The 17,216-nt window shown below is 34.0% G+C and overlaps 1 protein-coding gene across 1 annotated transcript; it reads right to left on the reverse strand.

The window, feature by feature from the left end:
- Nucleotides 1–7,570: 7,570 nt before the first annotated feature.
- Nucleotides 7,571–13,000, reverse strand: LOC147070361 (L-xylulose reductase). The gene is made up of 5 exons (XM_085950044.1): nucleotides 12,793–13,000; nucleotides 10,986–11,244; nucleotides 10,416–10,530; nucleotides 8,793–8,995; nucleotides 7,571–7,836 (listed from the first exon to the last, which is right to left on the reverse strand). The coding sequence occupies exons 1-5, from the start codon at nucleotides 12,842–12,844 to the stop codon at nucleotides 7,725–7,727; spliced, it is 741 nt and encodes a 246-aa protein (XP_085806170.1). The 5' UTR covers nucleotides 12,845–13,000; the 3' UTR covers nucleotides 7,571–7,724.
- Nucleotides 13,001–17,216: the final 4,216 nt, after the last annotated feature.

Here is a 17,216-nt window from a genome sequence, read left to right on the forward strand (position 1 = left end):
AGAGTGGTAGCAGTATGTCAATATGTCCAGCTCTACTAAAATGTTGGCTGTGTCAAGTAAAAACACAGTATATGCCAAAAGGAATGTTCAGGAAATGCCATAACTTGTCCATTTGATACACGTGAAACTGGGTCAATACAGATGTTCATATTCCAATTTAAATGATAGGTGTCTCCACTTCCATAACTTGCATTAGTCCATACACATTTATATATATTAGAATAATCTGATATTCGAACCCGCATCTATCGAATGCTGGGCAATTGCTTTACCATTTATGCTGCCGTGTACTATACATGCATTTGAATCCTTAATAAACTAAACAAAATAAACAATATACATAAACGATAACTAATATAACTTTGCAATAAACTAAAAAAATAACATTAATTTTGTTCCGCGTTGCATAAAAGAATCTATGTACATACTTTTCCCTGCTTTGCATGTTTCCACTTATGTAAAGATTGTTGAAAATAATCTGAACGTATGCAAGTGACGATTTCTAGTGCGCGGAACATGTCAAAATAAGTGCAGGACAAAACAATATTATCAAAAATCGCCCGCGATATAATGACTTCGCACTCGCCGGGGTCGCGATGAACGAGGGTTACCCGTATGTATATTTTGGCTGCTGTTTTAAGTTATGAATTTTCAATGGAGAATGTTACATTTTTAAATCGTGCGTCTCAATCAGTCTTAAATAAAAACCCATTTTGTCGTAAATGGCTTATTGTGTGTTTATATTTGGGACATTTATTTGTATCAGTGAATTAATTATATTTTTTTGTTTTTCATGGTTGGTAAATCATTCAAAATGTGGCTATCGTTTTCACCTGTCCTGTTTTCATTCAACAATAATCTGGTTGAAATAATACTATAAAACTTTATTCTTCGTAATGGTGTGACAAATGTTTCGCACTTAAAAAATCAGACTGTTAGTAATAGTGTAGAAATGTTTTATTTAATGTGGCAATGATTAGAAGTGATATAGGTAATTATAATCGGGGAAAATCATGAATTTTGTTGGGACGTTTGAATCTCATGGAAAAAATGCATTTTTAGTATTATCGACGATTGAAATTTTGTTAATTGGCGACAATGCACGATCAGTTCTGTGAGTGTAAGGAATAGGGCATGAGTCTTAAAAATGGTTAAATATGGCAAATAAATGATTACACAGACGAGCAAAAGGATGAGTCAAATCAATGCCTCTGAATTACTAAATTCCACACAGAAACATTGGGAGTTCCCATACAAAAGGGTCCAAAAATCAATCTTCTTTTAGCTCACCTGAGAAGTAGCGATTTTAGACATAATGCATTCTTCCTTTCACACACAGAATTATCATTAGTCTTTAAGATAATCATTTTTTTACTCACTGTAGAATTTATGAAATTTAGATTATTATAAATTAATATTTTTTTTTGTTGTCATCAACACATTTTTGTCGGAGCGATTGTTGATTGTATCGTTTTAATCATTTCAAATTTATTTTTATGATTATTATTATTCTCATGTATATTATTTTTCTTATTAAGTTTTTAGTTTAGTCCGTCTCAAATGTCTTCCTTAACCGTCAAGTCGAATTTTGTGTATTTATAATATCGTGTAAATGCACCAAAAATATGGTTGATAATAATAATTATTGTATTAGTTTAGAAGCATACAGTAATCACGGTATCGATTATCGACGCCTTTGTGGTGAAGTGGCGTGTTCCGTTTTTGCAAATTTCAGAGATAGGCGCGTTTATGTCTAAACATGTTATCAGACTTCCAATATTTTTTGACAAATAAATACTGAATTTTAATGAGGATTTAAAGGAAAAACTAACATTACTGCACTGGAATCTCGTATGTATGTACAATCTATATTATTTTGTAAAACCACAGACCTTTCATAAAATCTTTTGTGATTTTTTTTTTTAAACCATGTCCGATCCTAATAAAATCATATGGGCCTCCACAGGGTGGAGGTTTGTATTACAGATTTTTGTTTTCACGAGAAATAGATGTTGGGCACTTGCTCAACCTATTAGGTCCATACTCTGACGAACACAAATTGAAAAACAATATGTGTATTTGACATTTTTTGAGCGCTGGACAAATTTTAAATTTCAACAAATTTTTTATATTGGTATTATTTTCTTAGAGCTCAAATATAATCCGAATGCTTTTTACAGAAACAATATTTTAGGTGACAAAATATTTAACGCCCACGATTGCCGGGTGGGTTACATGTCAGGCTTATAATGTCGTGGGTCCCGGGTTCGAATCCTGGGTCTGGCAAAAAATTCACCTGTTATTTTTCAATGTGTGTTTGGATCTAATATGTTGATCAAGTGGCTAACATCCATTTCCCATAAAAATAAAAATCTGTTATTTACAACTTCCACTCTGGACGCCCACATGATCGTAGGATCGAACATGGTTTGAAAACCAAACATTGTGATTGGAAACAATACAGTCAGTATCAAAAATCACTTCAACCTCTTCGCTGCTATACCAATTTGGTATTAAAGCGTTGTTTGTTCAAATATTTTTTTGGATTAGATCACACCACCGAGGCGTCACTATATTCTTCGTATCATCTTTATAATATGGAATATGTATGTTGGCAGACCTGTTATAGATAAGTCATAATTAAATGGAACCGAATGCTATCTAATGCATTACATAGGTACTATTAATTTTGTACTTGGGTACTTTCATCACACAGGCTACATAACTCACAATATCCATTGTTAAACAGGGAAAAATAGCTGAAAGCGTAATTGGATTACATTATGCAGTTCTAGATCAAGTGACATTCTTGCGAAACCTATATATAGTTAATTGACTTAAAAGTTTTGTGTTCTTTTAAATGTATTATGCTATTGGCATATCGTCGGTGTTTTGTAAAAAGGGCGAATCAACCATTTTGGCGAAATCGAGATTTTAATGAAAATACAATATGTACCCCACTAGCTTTGTTGTGTAAAAACGGCGAATTTTTATCTCCACAGGAAAGTACTTAAAAACGATAATCGACTAAAATTAAATTAAATAAAATTACGAAATAAAAAGCAAATGTGACATATTAGGCCTTTTAAAATATTATATAATAATACCTATTATAATGACAGTATTCTTTCTAAGCTTTATTATAAACTTGTTAGATATTTATAATCATCTACAGGTAAAAAACAAATAAATGTCAAAAGTTAAAAATATTCCTGTAAAGTAGCATTTTGGTTAATTCGCCCTTTTTACAAAACACCGACGATATGGTGGTTAATTCAAAACTATCAATGTTTTGGCAGCTTAAATTTTCGTTATTATGTAGTAGCAAATGTCATTCTTAATCACATATTGCCTCTTATTGCAAAAAATCACCAAGTGACATTTTGGTCTCATAGGTGCCTTTTTCATTATACATTAAAGTTATGATTTCTTGCACTAAGCCGACAATATTTTCTTTTGAATAAGTATGTCACTTGATGTATAAATCAGTTCAATTAATGTTTCCATGTGCTTTATCTACCTTTGCAATGCAATTTAATTTTCTATACTAATAACTGGAGTCATTATGAATGTAAAGGAACCATATGCATTGGTAGATATTTAACCAAGCTACAGATTGGGATATAAAATTAGTCTGATATGAAAGTACTCCTTTGTACTGGTGTAAAAAAACTGCTACACTGAACTGCAAAGATAATTTCACAAGGATTTCTCTTGAATATTCAATGCTGACATTGCAAATGCAGTGTATTCTCATTATTGAAATATATTCATTACTCAATATTTTACTGAAAATTCATGAGAGATGGGTAACAATGTCATAAGTGGAATGTAATACATTATTTTATTGACATAGGGCAATATTAATTAATATCTCCTTATCTCTGTAAAACCTCATTTGAAATTGAAACATGAAAATTAATTATAATCAGTAAATGGACTGTAACAACAATCAACGTACACATCGCACCGTGAGTGTAAAACCAAGGCATCTGCAAAAGACATATTTTGGATATATTAGGGTTTGAAGTGTTCGTTTTGTTAGGAGAAATGGAGTTTCTAAAAAAAACGATAATATTTGGTTTATATCTACATTATATTGCATGTTCTTTCAGTTACTTCACTTTTACATTATCAAGTTCACGACTTTTGCATTTGTTTTGCATTTAATCTCGAAATTGAAAAATTTGCAGATGCCTTGGTTTTACACTCATGGTGCGACATGTTATTATGCATTGCTTTATTTAAGATTTATCAAAGACTCCTTTTGACAGAGTACGAATCGACAACAAAAATTTGCAGACCAGTGTAGGAGTATTTTTTACATAATTTTCGATGACATTGCATCTGTATTTAAACATCTGAATATAAGTTAATATGTATGTAACTAAATCTAATATGGACATTCACAGTGTATTTTCATGTTAATCAATTTAGTTTAAGTTTTAATAAATGGGAAATCTGATATTCAGCTGCAATAGAATAGATTGGACATATTGCGGACATATTACAATAATATGATTTTAAAAACTACATAATAATGTCATACAACCATTGAATTTTATCTATTCGTACTTATAATATTTGTACCTACTTTGTTTAGCTCGCAATGTGTTGTTGTGACTTTAAATAAATTAAAACATACGTTTATTTTAAGACTTATTCATGATAGAATTTGTTTTTAATATTATTATTTAGTAATTTTTTTTAAGTAATTTTAAATCAATTCTATCCGCAATAACTGTCGGACATTGTTATAGATGTCCCTTTATAACACCAAATAAAATTAAAACATGTTGCGAATCATTTCAGTACCGAGTGAAAATCAACTATGAATGTCTGACTGTAATAAATGATTTAAAATCCTGTATATTTTAATGTATTACTGTTCATTTGCCAACTGTCTGGATTGTTCAATGCATCAACCGCTGTCGCAGAGTGCTATTTATTTAACCCGTGTTTAGGTCTTCTTTTAATCTGTACGAAGCGAGTATGATAAAAATTATTAACGTTTACGATTATTTTTTAAACCGACAGTGTTCTAGAAGTGCCGTAATCCTTAAAAAATAAATTTTATAAATGTTTTATAGTAGCTTTATTGAAATATAAACTTTCTAGTGAGAAAAAGAATTATATCTTCTAAGAGAACGCCTCGAATCATTAATTTTACTTTGCATCTCGTTAGGTCACACATTTACTTATTCCTGAATAAATTATAATTATCGCTTAAAAAGCGGATCATGCTTCATGACCTTCCCCTCCCTTCCTTTTACTTCTTAATTTTCAATTATCTAAATAATCTGTAAAACTATTTAGTGCATACTTTCTTTTATTGTACTTTAAATTAACGATATATCTGTAAAAATAATTCATTGTGTTCAAATTAAACAGAACAAAACATTGTATGTAACAAACTACCTTATAACCCGACTGAATGTATTGGCAATTATTTGTTTCTTGAGAACCTTTGGTAAATATTTCCAAAAGACTGTCAAAAGTTTGTAAGTAGCCGAGAAATGAATTCATTTATTTCCGCGCTATCCACGTGATCTCATATTTTTTAGTATTGGTTTTTTTGGATTCAAGATTTTAGTGTCAAACGATTGCATTCAGACATATCCTTCACATCCTATGCTTTATTTCTAACTAGATTCGGTTGTATAAATTGAGTCATCCGGTATCAAAGACAGAACCATATCGTCATCATCAGCCGGGGTCGATCCACTGCCGGATGAAGGCCTCCCCTAGCTCCCTCCGCTCTTATCGGTCCTCAGTTCTTCGCTGCCACATACATCCACTGAATTTTATGAGTTCGTCCATCCGGTGGGTTTTAGGGTGTCCCTGTGGACGTTTAGTACCCTTGGGTACCACTGTATGACGGCATTTGTCTGGCGGTCGTCCACTCGCCGACCAAATTCGTAGCCCATAACCATTACATCTGCTTCCTTATGTGTCATATTATATGTGGGGGTTTGCCTTCGATACCAGATGACTCAATATACAACTTATCATTTTCTCAGACGCACACTTCATTATTGTCCATTTTCTTGACTAATGTTGAATGTATTATCAAAGAGTTTTGTTTAAAAATGTCTCATGGCTATCCATTATGTAATTAAATATTCTGCAATCAATTTAAGATTCAGATGTCAGCATTATTATGCCTGTAGAATTCAGGCACAATACATCCATCGGCCTCTTATGTTTGAAAATAAAATACAGCAGACATGCTTTGTATTTTATATTTTGTAATGACATTGGATAGAATCCGTAAGACATTTTCTCTCAAAGCGATTCTAATTATTGTTAAAATTATTTGAAATCTGTTTCTTTTGATGAGAACTTGTTTATAGCTTCGCGATTACCTCATAATGGACAAATGTATAGTTTCGCCATTGCATAAATCAAAATAGAGAAAAATATAAACGTTCACAATGATTTTTTTATACCTAATACAAAAAAATAGAATTAATAAGATATGTACTGTGGTGTTTTATTTCTTCTACCTATTCAAAAGTATGATTTAACACTTTGTTGTTTTTCAAACATGTTTGTTAAATTGTATAAGATAAAAAGTTAATGTAAGTTTTTTTGGACACAACTGATGATATATAATTTTATAGAATGCAGGGTGTTTTTTTTTACAAAATAAAAGAGTATTTTTTTTCAAATATTCTTGCAAACCTGCTGAAAAATAGTTGTGTAACTTCATTATGGAATAATTACTTCCGACACACTTTTATACCCCGTTTACATGTGCATGGATTTCCTGTTGAGAGTAAGTATTATTGCGGCCATAACAAGAAAATGTATGGGTAAACATGTATTATCCTGCAGTTGCAAGCTTGCATGCATGAATCTATTTTTTTTCTTTAGATTTTCACTACCAGCTGTCAAATAGTACGAAATATGTAGTACCATAAAATGACAACATTGCGTCACGCTCACTTTTAAAGAAAGATTGGAGAGACAGTCGGCACGTGTAAACAGTTATTGTCACAATAATTTAAAATACTCACTATTGTTGCCAGTAAATCCATGGACGTGTACGCCTGCTCCATTAGTACGCTGATCATGACATTAAAAATAATCTAACTTCGTAAATAACTCATTTTTGCTTTAGCGACCTCGATATGTAAAAACGCTCGCACAGAATTTTGAAGTGCATACTTTTTTACACCTAATAATGAACTGGGAGAGTGAACACTGCTAATCTGTGTCATGATTTACTCGAAAAACACTAGTAAATAAAAATCAAAAGCAACGGACGGATTATCCATTCCGGACATCGGGTTAATGACATTTTTTTTATCTATACATAAAGAAAGAAAAAAAAACCATTATCGTAGACACAAACCAATAAAAATTATCGATTTTGATTAAAAAGTATTTGGTGCACTATAATATAAAATTATTTAAAACAAGATATTTTAAGGTACCTACTTTTTCGGCCATATCCGCCCCTTAGCCGGAGCATATGGACACACGCGGCGCCTCCAAGAATCCCTGTCGCCAGGCAGTCTTCTAGCATCGTTCCAGGTTCCAGTGCCTACTCATGGACTTGAAAAACTTATCATTTTTATTGCACTTTATTCTTAGTATCAAAAATGGATTTACATTCTCAAGGTTCACTTTCAAAATATGAGTAGGTATGTGATGGATTTTCAGTTGTCATGCCCCAATGTCCAAGTATGTATTATGAGACTTCATGGAATATCATCATGTCAACACGCCAAGAATCCTCCGTCAATTGGTAACTGCACACCGTTGATCATCGTCGCTTTGTCACTCAGAAGGAAGACCACAGCGTCCACCACCTCAGATACTTCACCGAACCTTCAAGCCAAAAAAATAGCAATAATAGTGAAATCAATTCAGCAAAAGAGGGCATAACATACAAACTTTTTTATATTTCAACACGTCTTGATAGACTTGACACACTATTAGTATGGTTGAATTGGTAACCACACACAATTAATTTTTTACGATGGCAGTGTTAAATAATTATTAGATGCCTTGGCCTGCACACAGGTCTGCCAAAAGCTGCTTCCCTCTAATTTTGGACACCCTAGGTCTTTAAATACTTTCTTTTGACCATGTCCAATCCTAATAGGAATATATGGGTTTCCACGGTGGAGGTTTGTAATAACAGATTTTACGAGAAATGGATGTTAAAGCCACTTCCTCAACCTATTAGGTTCATACTCCAACTCCAAACACAACTTGAAAAACAATGTATTTGCTAGACCCAGGATTTGAACCTGGGACCCACAACATTATAAGCCGACACGTAAACCAGTCGGCCATCATTCGCCCGTTAAATACAACTCGACACTATCCTTCTGTCTTGTATGAGATCTCAAATGTCAGTTTCTTTATCATGTACGACTTGTCCCGTCCTATGTACATCGTCCAACCGTCGAAGGAAACTGATTTGATAGGGTCTCATACAAGGCGTACAACTTGTATATCCGTATCCACTTATTGATGGGGCCAACAATACTATGCAGCATGCTCTACTCAAATGAGCCTAGCACTCGCATGTATTTGGTCACATGTTGCAATACAAGGTTTTTACTTTCTTTTGTATTAATTTATTATGTAAACGAGAATTAACTGTATTCGTTGTCAGTGTGCATTTACTATTGGTGAGTGCTTGAAGATGAAAGGCGAAACCCATGTCACAAAAAAACGACTCCAATGAAATGGTACAAAAAATCAATCTGAATTCAAATTCCGCCAAGGACTCTCAGTCGATAGTATCATTTTTTAAATATTGGAAAGTGTCTCACCGTCCCAGAGGTATTTTGTCCAGCATTGGTTGAGCGACTGCGGGATCTGACCATCCTAAGCGGCCCATATCAGTCAAAATAACTGTCGGATTGACACAATTCACCCGGATATTGTGCGGACCTAATTCCAGGGCCATTACGCGGCTCATTGCGTCCAGAGCGCCTTTTGATGCGCAGTACACCGTGTGATGCAACAGAGCCGCCTACGAAAACAAAGTTCCGAATGAGTAATAAGAATAATATAAATACATAAAGTTTACCAATTTCCAAATGGAAATAATTCAGACAGCTAAGTCAAACAAAAGAATAGCAATTGAAAAATGGAATCGAAAATATGTACGAACCTACAAACTTATCTGTAGAATGGCCAAAAATGGAACTACAAACTACCATAGGATGCCATATTGAAAAATGTCAACCGAATATCAGATTTTGCCAGTTACGAGTCGTGATTGGGTAGTTTTCGACAGTGGCTCCCCCATTTCATTCTCCAGATAAGTTTGTAGGTCTGTAAACTTTATCTTGATCTGTCTTGAAAATTCAAAATTGGAATTGGCAGGAAAGGTAATTGGAACAAACAAACTTTGTATATTTTTATGAAGATGGCAGTTGGGGCCAAGTAGCAAAACATATTTTCACTTTTATATAAATTACCTATTATAGAAAAGGAAAAGGGTGACGCCAAAGAATTTTGGATTCTAGATTCTACAAGGTAGCTTAATTTTGAATCGAATAAATTGTATTGATAACAAGTTCATTATTTTTTTCTTCTATTGGCAGCCCCAAAAACAAAATGGCGACTAGCATTCTGTTGCTTTGTTTACATAACCTATGTATGCATTTCACGCTATTTTACATGAACATTTATCTTAAAAATAATGTCTTAAAATTGCTATTGGCAGCCTGCATAAAATTGACGAGGAAGTATCTTTCTACAGTTATAAGGATAAATTGTATACCTATTCAAATTACTGCTTTGGTATGGCACTATGTGAGATGCATAAGTCTAATTTAATTATATACTATCCAATCCTATGAATTTGAGCATTCAAAAGTAATTTTGGTTTTGTCTGCACATAGAATCATGTACACAATTAACTAATCAGGTGAATCTGTTATTTTAGTGGAATGTCATAAAAGAAGTGTGAAGTTTTCTTCAACTAAATCTGAAATGCGAAGTCACTTGTAGCTAACTTAATCAGTAGATCAGAGGTCCTTTTTTTGGCTTGATTCCATACATTTAAGCTGGAGTCTGAAGTCCTGAAATGGATCTCTATATAAAAATGATTCTTAATACCTTTGGGTAAGTCGTAATACCGTTGTAAGGACTGGCCATGATTAACAATGTAAATGGTAAAAAGAAAAAACACACATGTTGAAAATCGTATCTGCATTATGTAGATAGATCGATTAAAGCAGCTTCTAGATTAATAATATTACATTAATTAACTCTGTTGCTGGTTCACTTGTATTAATTCAATCTTCAGCACCTCAATTACTCTCATGCTGTTTCTTTCAAATAATTGTTACCATAATTTATTAGATGACAATCTTGATCGAAGATGCATGCGAGGAGTATAGAATCACGTATAAAAAGCTAATAAATAATATTATATACGGGACCTTAGATGCCTGGGAAGATAGATTCACGATGGTTCCTCCTTGCTTTCTCTGCACCATTTCCTTAGCCACCACTTGGCTGACATTGCAAACAGCCTTTACATTCACATCAAAAGACCTGAAACAGAGATATTTTTTTTAGTTTCTCATAAAATATGAATTCTACTATGTACCAATGGCGAAGGGTGGAGTTAGTCTGTTAAGATCCGACATAAATAATTAAACTTTATCCGTCATGAGTATTTGTTTTTATTGAACTAAGACTACAATTTATTTATTTATAATATATGGAGTTGGTTAGTTTTTAAAAATCAATTAAACCTTGCCTAAACCAAATCAAAATAATTTTGGTATGCTTTAGGCGATCAGACAAAATTGTGAACACTTTTTCATTCATGCTTATTGTTTTCGTTGAATTAAGTTGTTTTTATGTCTGTTCGACTAAATTACTCGACTAATCCGAACTGGCATTCACGGTGAACTGTGATATGGCGAAGTGTAATAATAATATGGTCAATTTACATGTAACCTAAAATAACAATATTTAACCAACGTTAAAATAAATTATCTCACTTGTCAAAAGTATCTTGTTCAACATCAAAAAATGATTCGAGGCTAGCATACGCAGCATTATTCACCAAGCCATGGATCGGCTTTGTTGTAAGCTTAGAAACTGCCGTGCGGGTTGCATTCCAATCGCTGAGATCCACACAAACTGTTTCTATTGAAGGAACCTGCTTTTTTAGTTCGGTTAGGTTTGCGTCTGACTTCGATAGTGCGATGACTTGGGCTCCGCATTCTGCCAAACGAATACATATACCTTTGCCGATCCCTAAAAAGATTTTTAATAAGAATATAAGTAAGTAAGTAGATACATAATATGGAATATGAATGTGCATAAATCTGTAAACCTGCAAGGTGTTAGGGTGTTTATTGTATTAATTTCTCTTAAATGTCGTTGTTGACAGTAGGTATTTAGCAATTACTGATGTCACTGAGAGAGAGGCCTGCAATGATTATGTAAAGATAGAGTACCTACCTATTCACAATTGAAAATATATGAAACGATACAACCAAAAGAAGTTCCTCATAGTAGGTACCTACTGTTACACCCATGATTATTGGGCCTCTCCCGATAGCCCAAATTACGTAATAATTAGGTGTAACCATGTCACCTAACCTCTAGTCAACAATGGGTGTACGTACGTCCAAAATTCCTTGATTAACTCTCAAAATATTCAACATGTACTTAGCACGTAAGAATTGTATCTAATTATAATAATAGTATGTCAGAGAAGAATGTGACTTGCCGAATAAAAGAGACGAAAGCCAAAGGAATTTAATAGGTAATAAGGAGTATGTAAGGGAAGTATGGCAACACTGTTCGATAGAAAAAAGTCAGTCTAGGGTCGCCATTTAAAGAGGGAACATCGGCCCTTACGACTCGGAGAGTAAAACAAATACAAATCGAGCATGGAAGTGAAAAATGGGATACGGAGGGCATAGATTAAAACTTGTGAATGATGATAATAATTATTAATAACGAAACTAAAATTAAGATCATAAAACCTTTGGAAGTGTAACTAACATGAGTAATCTAAGAATATAAATCGACCAAAATAAAACGAGTTTCATTAATTTAATCCTAACATGAAACAGATTACAATTTAATTAATTTTTGTGAATCCCGGGTCTTACCGATATCCCGAGCGAGACACAGGACCCGGGATATCTCACTACCTATCCTGTATTTTGTACTTATCCTACACAAAATTCTCAATCCCCAAAATAATAAGATTATACCAAATTATACTATTCATAATAGGTATAGGTAGGTATTTTAACTTTTACAACAAATTAGTTGGTGCTTGTGACTGGTCGTCCGCCGTCTTTGGCTGTCAGTCGCCATTGTTGAATTCTGCTATATTTTTGTCATCGAATTATAGGACGCGGTCCAAGAAATCATAGTATTTCGGCAAAGGACCTGTTGAAAATGTAAAAATATGCTAAACGGCGTATTCAATTAATTCCATTTTCAAAGTTGTGGTATTTTTGACGTACTATACTATTTTTAAAGTACGCGGACCAAAATGTACTATAATCATAGTTCGGTTGGCAAAACTGCCTAACTGCCTTCACTGACAGCTGATGGCAGCGCGCGACGGCGGACAATAATTTATTATTAGTCACAAGACCCAATTAGTTTCTTTCGGTGTGTTTCCTTTCAGGATAAAGTTGGAAATTGAAATATCTGCAACATTTTGACAGGATGTTTGACAGATGACGTTTAATTAGGATTTTCACAGCTGATGCTGATTGGTTGAATATCAAATTTAAATATCGAATGACATAAAAACATTAATTTCTTTTGTTTTATTACCTCTGCCGGCTCCTGTAACCAAAATTCGTTTTCCTTTGAAAGATATGTCCATGATTAAGCTTCCGACAACTGCACAGCAATTTTACGATAAATATAAATTATAATACGTTGTATAATAATTATAATTACGTTGACTGGGTTGCAACAAAAGTAAACTAAACTCAATACATATTTTGCAGGATTTTACATCGTAGAATCTTTTATCAGTGGCGTACAGGCTCGACCAGTGTTGCCATCTTTTCAAATTGAAATTATAGTACAGAGCCTCTAAAATTATAGTAGTTTGGGAAAACATATAGTACGCATTGTCATCTGTTGAAAATGTACCAGGTTTTTTGTTTCAAGAAATTCAAGAAAATTCCTTTTAAACCAAAGTAAAGGGATTTTTTTACGTTTTTTGAGCAATTTTTTTCCAAGTTCTCCAAATCTTCTTATAAGTATTGCTAAATTATGGCACTTTTCACCACTTTAACGAACGGAAATATTGAAATTTTAGTGCTTTTTAGATATTTTTTCGATATTCAAAATTATAGTATTTTGGGCGTACTATACCTGTTTTATATCGTACATAGTACGCGGACCAAAATTATAGTACAGATACTATAATTATAGTACGGTTGGCAACGCTGGGCTCGATTTAGCAGTGGGCGGGATTCGAAAACTTCTATGTAACCAGCTACTAATTATTATTAATACCTATACACAATTCTATTATTTTTGTCTTATTATACTGTAGATGTCTCCAACAATTAAAGTCAGGCTGTGAACTGCGATTTATGATGACAGTGTAACCTAGAACGAATACAATGGGTAGATATTACGTTCATGCTAATTACCGTAGGTACTACCAACTAGGCACAGCGTAAAAATGTAATAATATTAATCGCGGTTATGTAAAATAACTGAGAAAAATGTAGAAAAAAACACGGTAAATGTGCCCCAGACGATGTCAATACATACATACACAATGTTCTTTTTACGCCAACATTATTTTATAATATCACATTAAGCAGTAGGAATCTGATTTGAAGTAGTAGATAATCGAGAATAAATAATACAATAGTTAGGTAGGTACCTACCTAAAGCGTCAATGACATTGAGCTACTTTACAATCTGCTTGTTGGCGAATTTAAAAGCGGGCGAGTCAGCTAGTGCGTTTGTGATGATGACACACAAAACTTTCCACTCGCTCAGAAGCCACAAGCTAGCGACTATTTTGACAGGACGTAGTTCGTTTTTTTTACCGGGCGGCCGCCACTATCGCTCTACTGCGCAGACGCAGTAGGCCCAAACGCCAGCGTGTAAAGTTGACATGCTTTCAACTTTTCTCGGAAGATTTTTTACATTCTGCTTGTTAGCATGTTCGATGATGACACTGGGCGAGTTTATAAGCAGATTGTAAATTCGCCAACAAGCAGCTTGTAAAGTAGGTAGCTCAATGTCATTATTGCATTGAGGCTTAGAATTTTCAGATAACTTTAAACTAAAAATGAAAGGGGGCGTCATTGAAAACCTGTATTTTATTTATATTGAATTTAATTAATTGACACGATTGTGCAAAATACGAATCTTTTTTGACATTTTGATCTTTACTTTTTAATAATTAATGAGATAACCGCCATACGTTCATTTAATTGTACGCCAATGCACCATTAAGATGATAATAAGCAATAAAAAAATATGTAATTTATCAATTATTATCATGCTTTATGTATTTAAACTTTATGTATGTAAACAATATGATTATAATTTTATTTATAATTGTTTGAAACTTATCTAATTTATAACAACTAGGTAGGTACGTAACGCTTATCATCAAAAAATAAGTAGGTACATAGGTATACATTCGTGATAACCTCTTGTCGATTGTATCATCAACATGGTTATACAAAATTGGTTATTGGTAGGTAGGTGGGTAGGAACATGGCCCCCACAAGGGGGGACTGACAGGGTACTAGCCTAGGGGCCCGGGATCAGGGGGGCCCGGCGTGGCGGGTCGTACAAATAAATTAGATAAACACGCATCTTAAACTTCCTTTAATAGTAAAAAAAATCTATTATACTTTATTTACTTCGACATTATTACTTTTTTAAAATACATGGTTGTGGGATGCAATTTTTTGTTGATGTGTTAAAAAATGGCTAAAAAATACACTAAATTTTATATGACCTCGAACACCATTTGGAAAACATCACTGTAGAGCGTCAGACTGCCTTTAACCTTAGCGATAGATGGGGGCCCAGCAAAGATCCTGGCCTGGGGGCCCGCTTCAGGATGTGGGGGTCATGGGTAGGAATATAATATGAATCTATTATGGATACTAGCTATTATTGTCGTCATATAGCAGTGGCGAAGGGTGGAAGTAGGCTGTTAAGATCCGCCATAAACAGTGACGTCCCTAGGCATTGCCGACTCAAGAGAAAACCGAAACATTCACGACTGGTCCTACGTTTTCCGCCCCTCCCGTTGTCTATGGATGACCTGTCATTGCCTGTCATTGTTATAATCAGTTATAATAATATAGAGTGCTTCTACTGACGCGTCTGTCGTGTTCACTTGTCGGAGTATTCTTAGTTTCAGATTTCTTTTAGATTATTTATATTTTATACTTAGTTACATGATAAATAATATACTAGCATTAACACACCTTCCTCAAATGTAATGCATAGATCAATGCTACATATTTTTTGGAAATCGATATTACCACCGATTTTTGTGTGAAGGACTAGTCTGACTATGACAGCTGATGAATAACAGGAATGTATATCTAATATATAAAAATCAATATTTGTTTGTTTGTTCGTATTTTATGCGCTGCCATACCGTTCATCCGATTGCGATAAAACTTTGTCAACTTATTGCTTGCACTTACACTTGCACATACAAAAATGAATGTCTGCCTCTCTGTCTGTCTGTCTGTCCCGTATGCGTTCCTATACCATTCATTCGAAATTCTGGTTAGTGGTTGTATGCATACCCGCGAAGGTTTCTGAATTAGAAAAATCATCATCTTCTTCATTCTATTTTAGTTTATTCGTATAGTTCCTGTACCATTCATCCGATTGCGACGAAACTTTCGTCACTTATTGTACGCACACCCGCAAAGGTTTCTAAACTAGAAAAACCATCTTCTTCTTTTTCTTCTTCATGATATCTTCTTTTATTCGTATGGTTCCTATACCATTCATCCGATTGCGATGAAACCTTCGTCAGTTGTTGTGGTAACACCCGCAAAGGTTTCTGAATTAGTACAACCATCTTCTTTTTCTTCATTCTATCTTCTTTTTTCGTATGGTCCCTATTATAGGGTATAATACCGATTGCGACCAGATTGCGATGAAACTTTCGTCAGTGGTTATGCCAACACCCGCAAAGGTTTCTAAATTAATATAACCATCTTCTTCTTCTTCTTCATTCTATCTTCTTTTATTCGTATGGTTCCTATACCATTCATCCGATTGCGATGAAACCTTCGTCAGTTGTTGTGGTAACATCCGCAAAGGTTTCTGAATTAGTACAACCATCTTCTTCTTCTTCTTCATTATATTTTCTTTTATTCGTATGGTTCCTATACCATTCATCCGATTGCGATGAAACCTTCGTCAGCTGTTGTGGTAAAACCCGCAAAGGTTTCTGAATTAGTTCAACCACCTTCTTTTTCTTCTTCTTCTTCATTATATCTTCTTTTATTCGTATGGTTCCTATACCATTCATCCGATTGCAATGAAACCTTCGTCAGTTGTTATGCCCACACCCGCGAAGGTTTCTGAATTATTACAACCATCTTCATCTTCTTCTTCTATTCGTATGCGTTCATATTCCATTCATCCGATTGCAATAAAACTTTCGTGAGTAATTGTGCCAACACCCGCGAAGGTTTCTGAATTTAGAGGAATTTAGAATTCTGAGGCTTAAAAACTAAAGTAAATACATTTAAAGAGGGTTTATTGTGTGCCCGACCATCGATAATTTTATTGCTCTTAGCGAAACATGGCTCGATGACACCATATCGGCCAATGAGCTGTTCGGAAGTGAATATTCTGTGCATAGAACAGACCGTCGAAATGGTAGACGAGGTGGGGGCGTTTTGCTGGCAATTAGAAATGGAGTAGCATTATCCACACAAACTTTATATCCAACCAGATCAAATTTGAGTGAATATAATTTTGATTTTAATTTGTGTAAAGTTAATTTTAACTTTTGTTCACTGTACCTACTTGGCCGCTGTATACTTCCCTCCCGGCAGCTCAGCGACTACATACAGTGACTTTTTTCACATAATAGAAAATTTGGTACTGCCCAACAAAAAACTTATTATTGTGGGAGATTTTAATTTGTATTCCGCTGGTATAATTGAATCTGATTATACTAGCTTTAATAATTTATTTAATTTAAAACAATTTTCTTCTGTGAAAAATAGTCT

The sequence above is a fragment of the Rhyacophila brunnea genome, unplaced genomic scaffold (assembly GCF_057557595.1).
Source record: "Rhyacophila brunnea isolate RB1 unplaced genomic scaffold, BYU_Rbru_1.0 scaffold_22, whole genome shotgun sequence".
In the NCBI taxonomy this organism is placed as follows: Eukaryota; Metazoa; Arthropoda; class Insecta; order Trichoptera; family Rhyacophilidae; genus Rhyacophila; species Rhyacophila brunnea.

Coding starts and splice junctions, on each gene's coding strand:
- LOC147070361 (XM_085950044.1), bottom strand. CDS start 12,844: ATGGACATATCTTTCAAAGGAAAACGAATTTTGGTTACAGGAGCCGGC. Junction 11,245..12,792: donor GGTTACAGGAGCCGGCAGAG/GTAATAAAACAA, acceptor AAATCTTTTTAG/GGATCGGCAAAGGTATATGT. Junction 7,837..8,792: donor GACAAAATACCTCTGGGACG/GTGAGACACTTT, acceptor TTTGGCTTGAAG/GTTCGGTGAAGTATCTGAGG.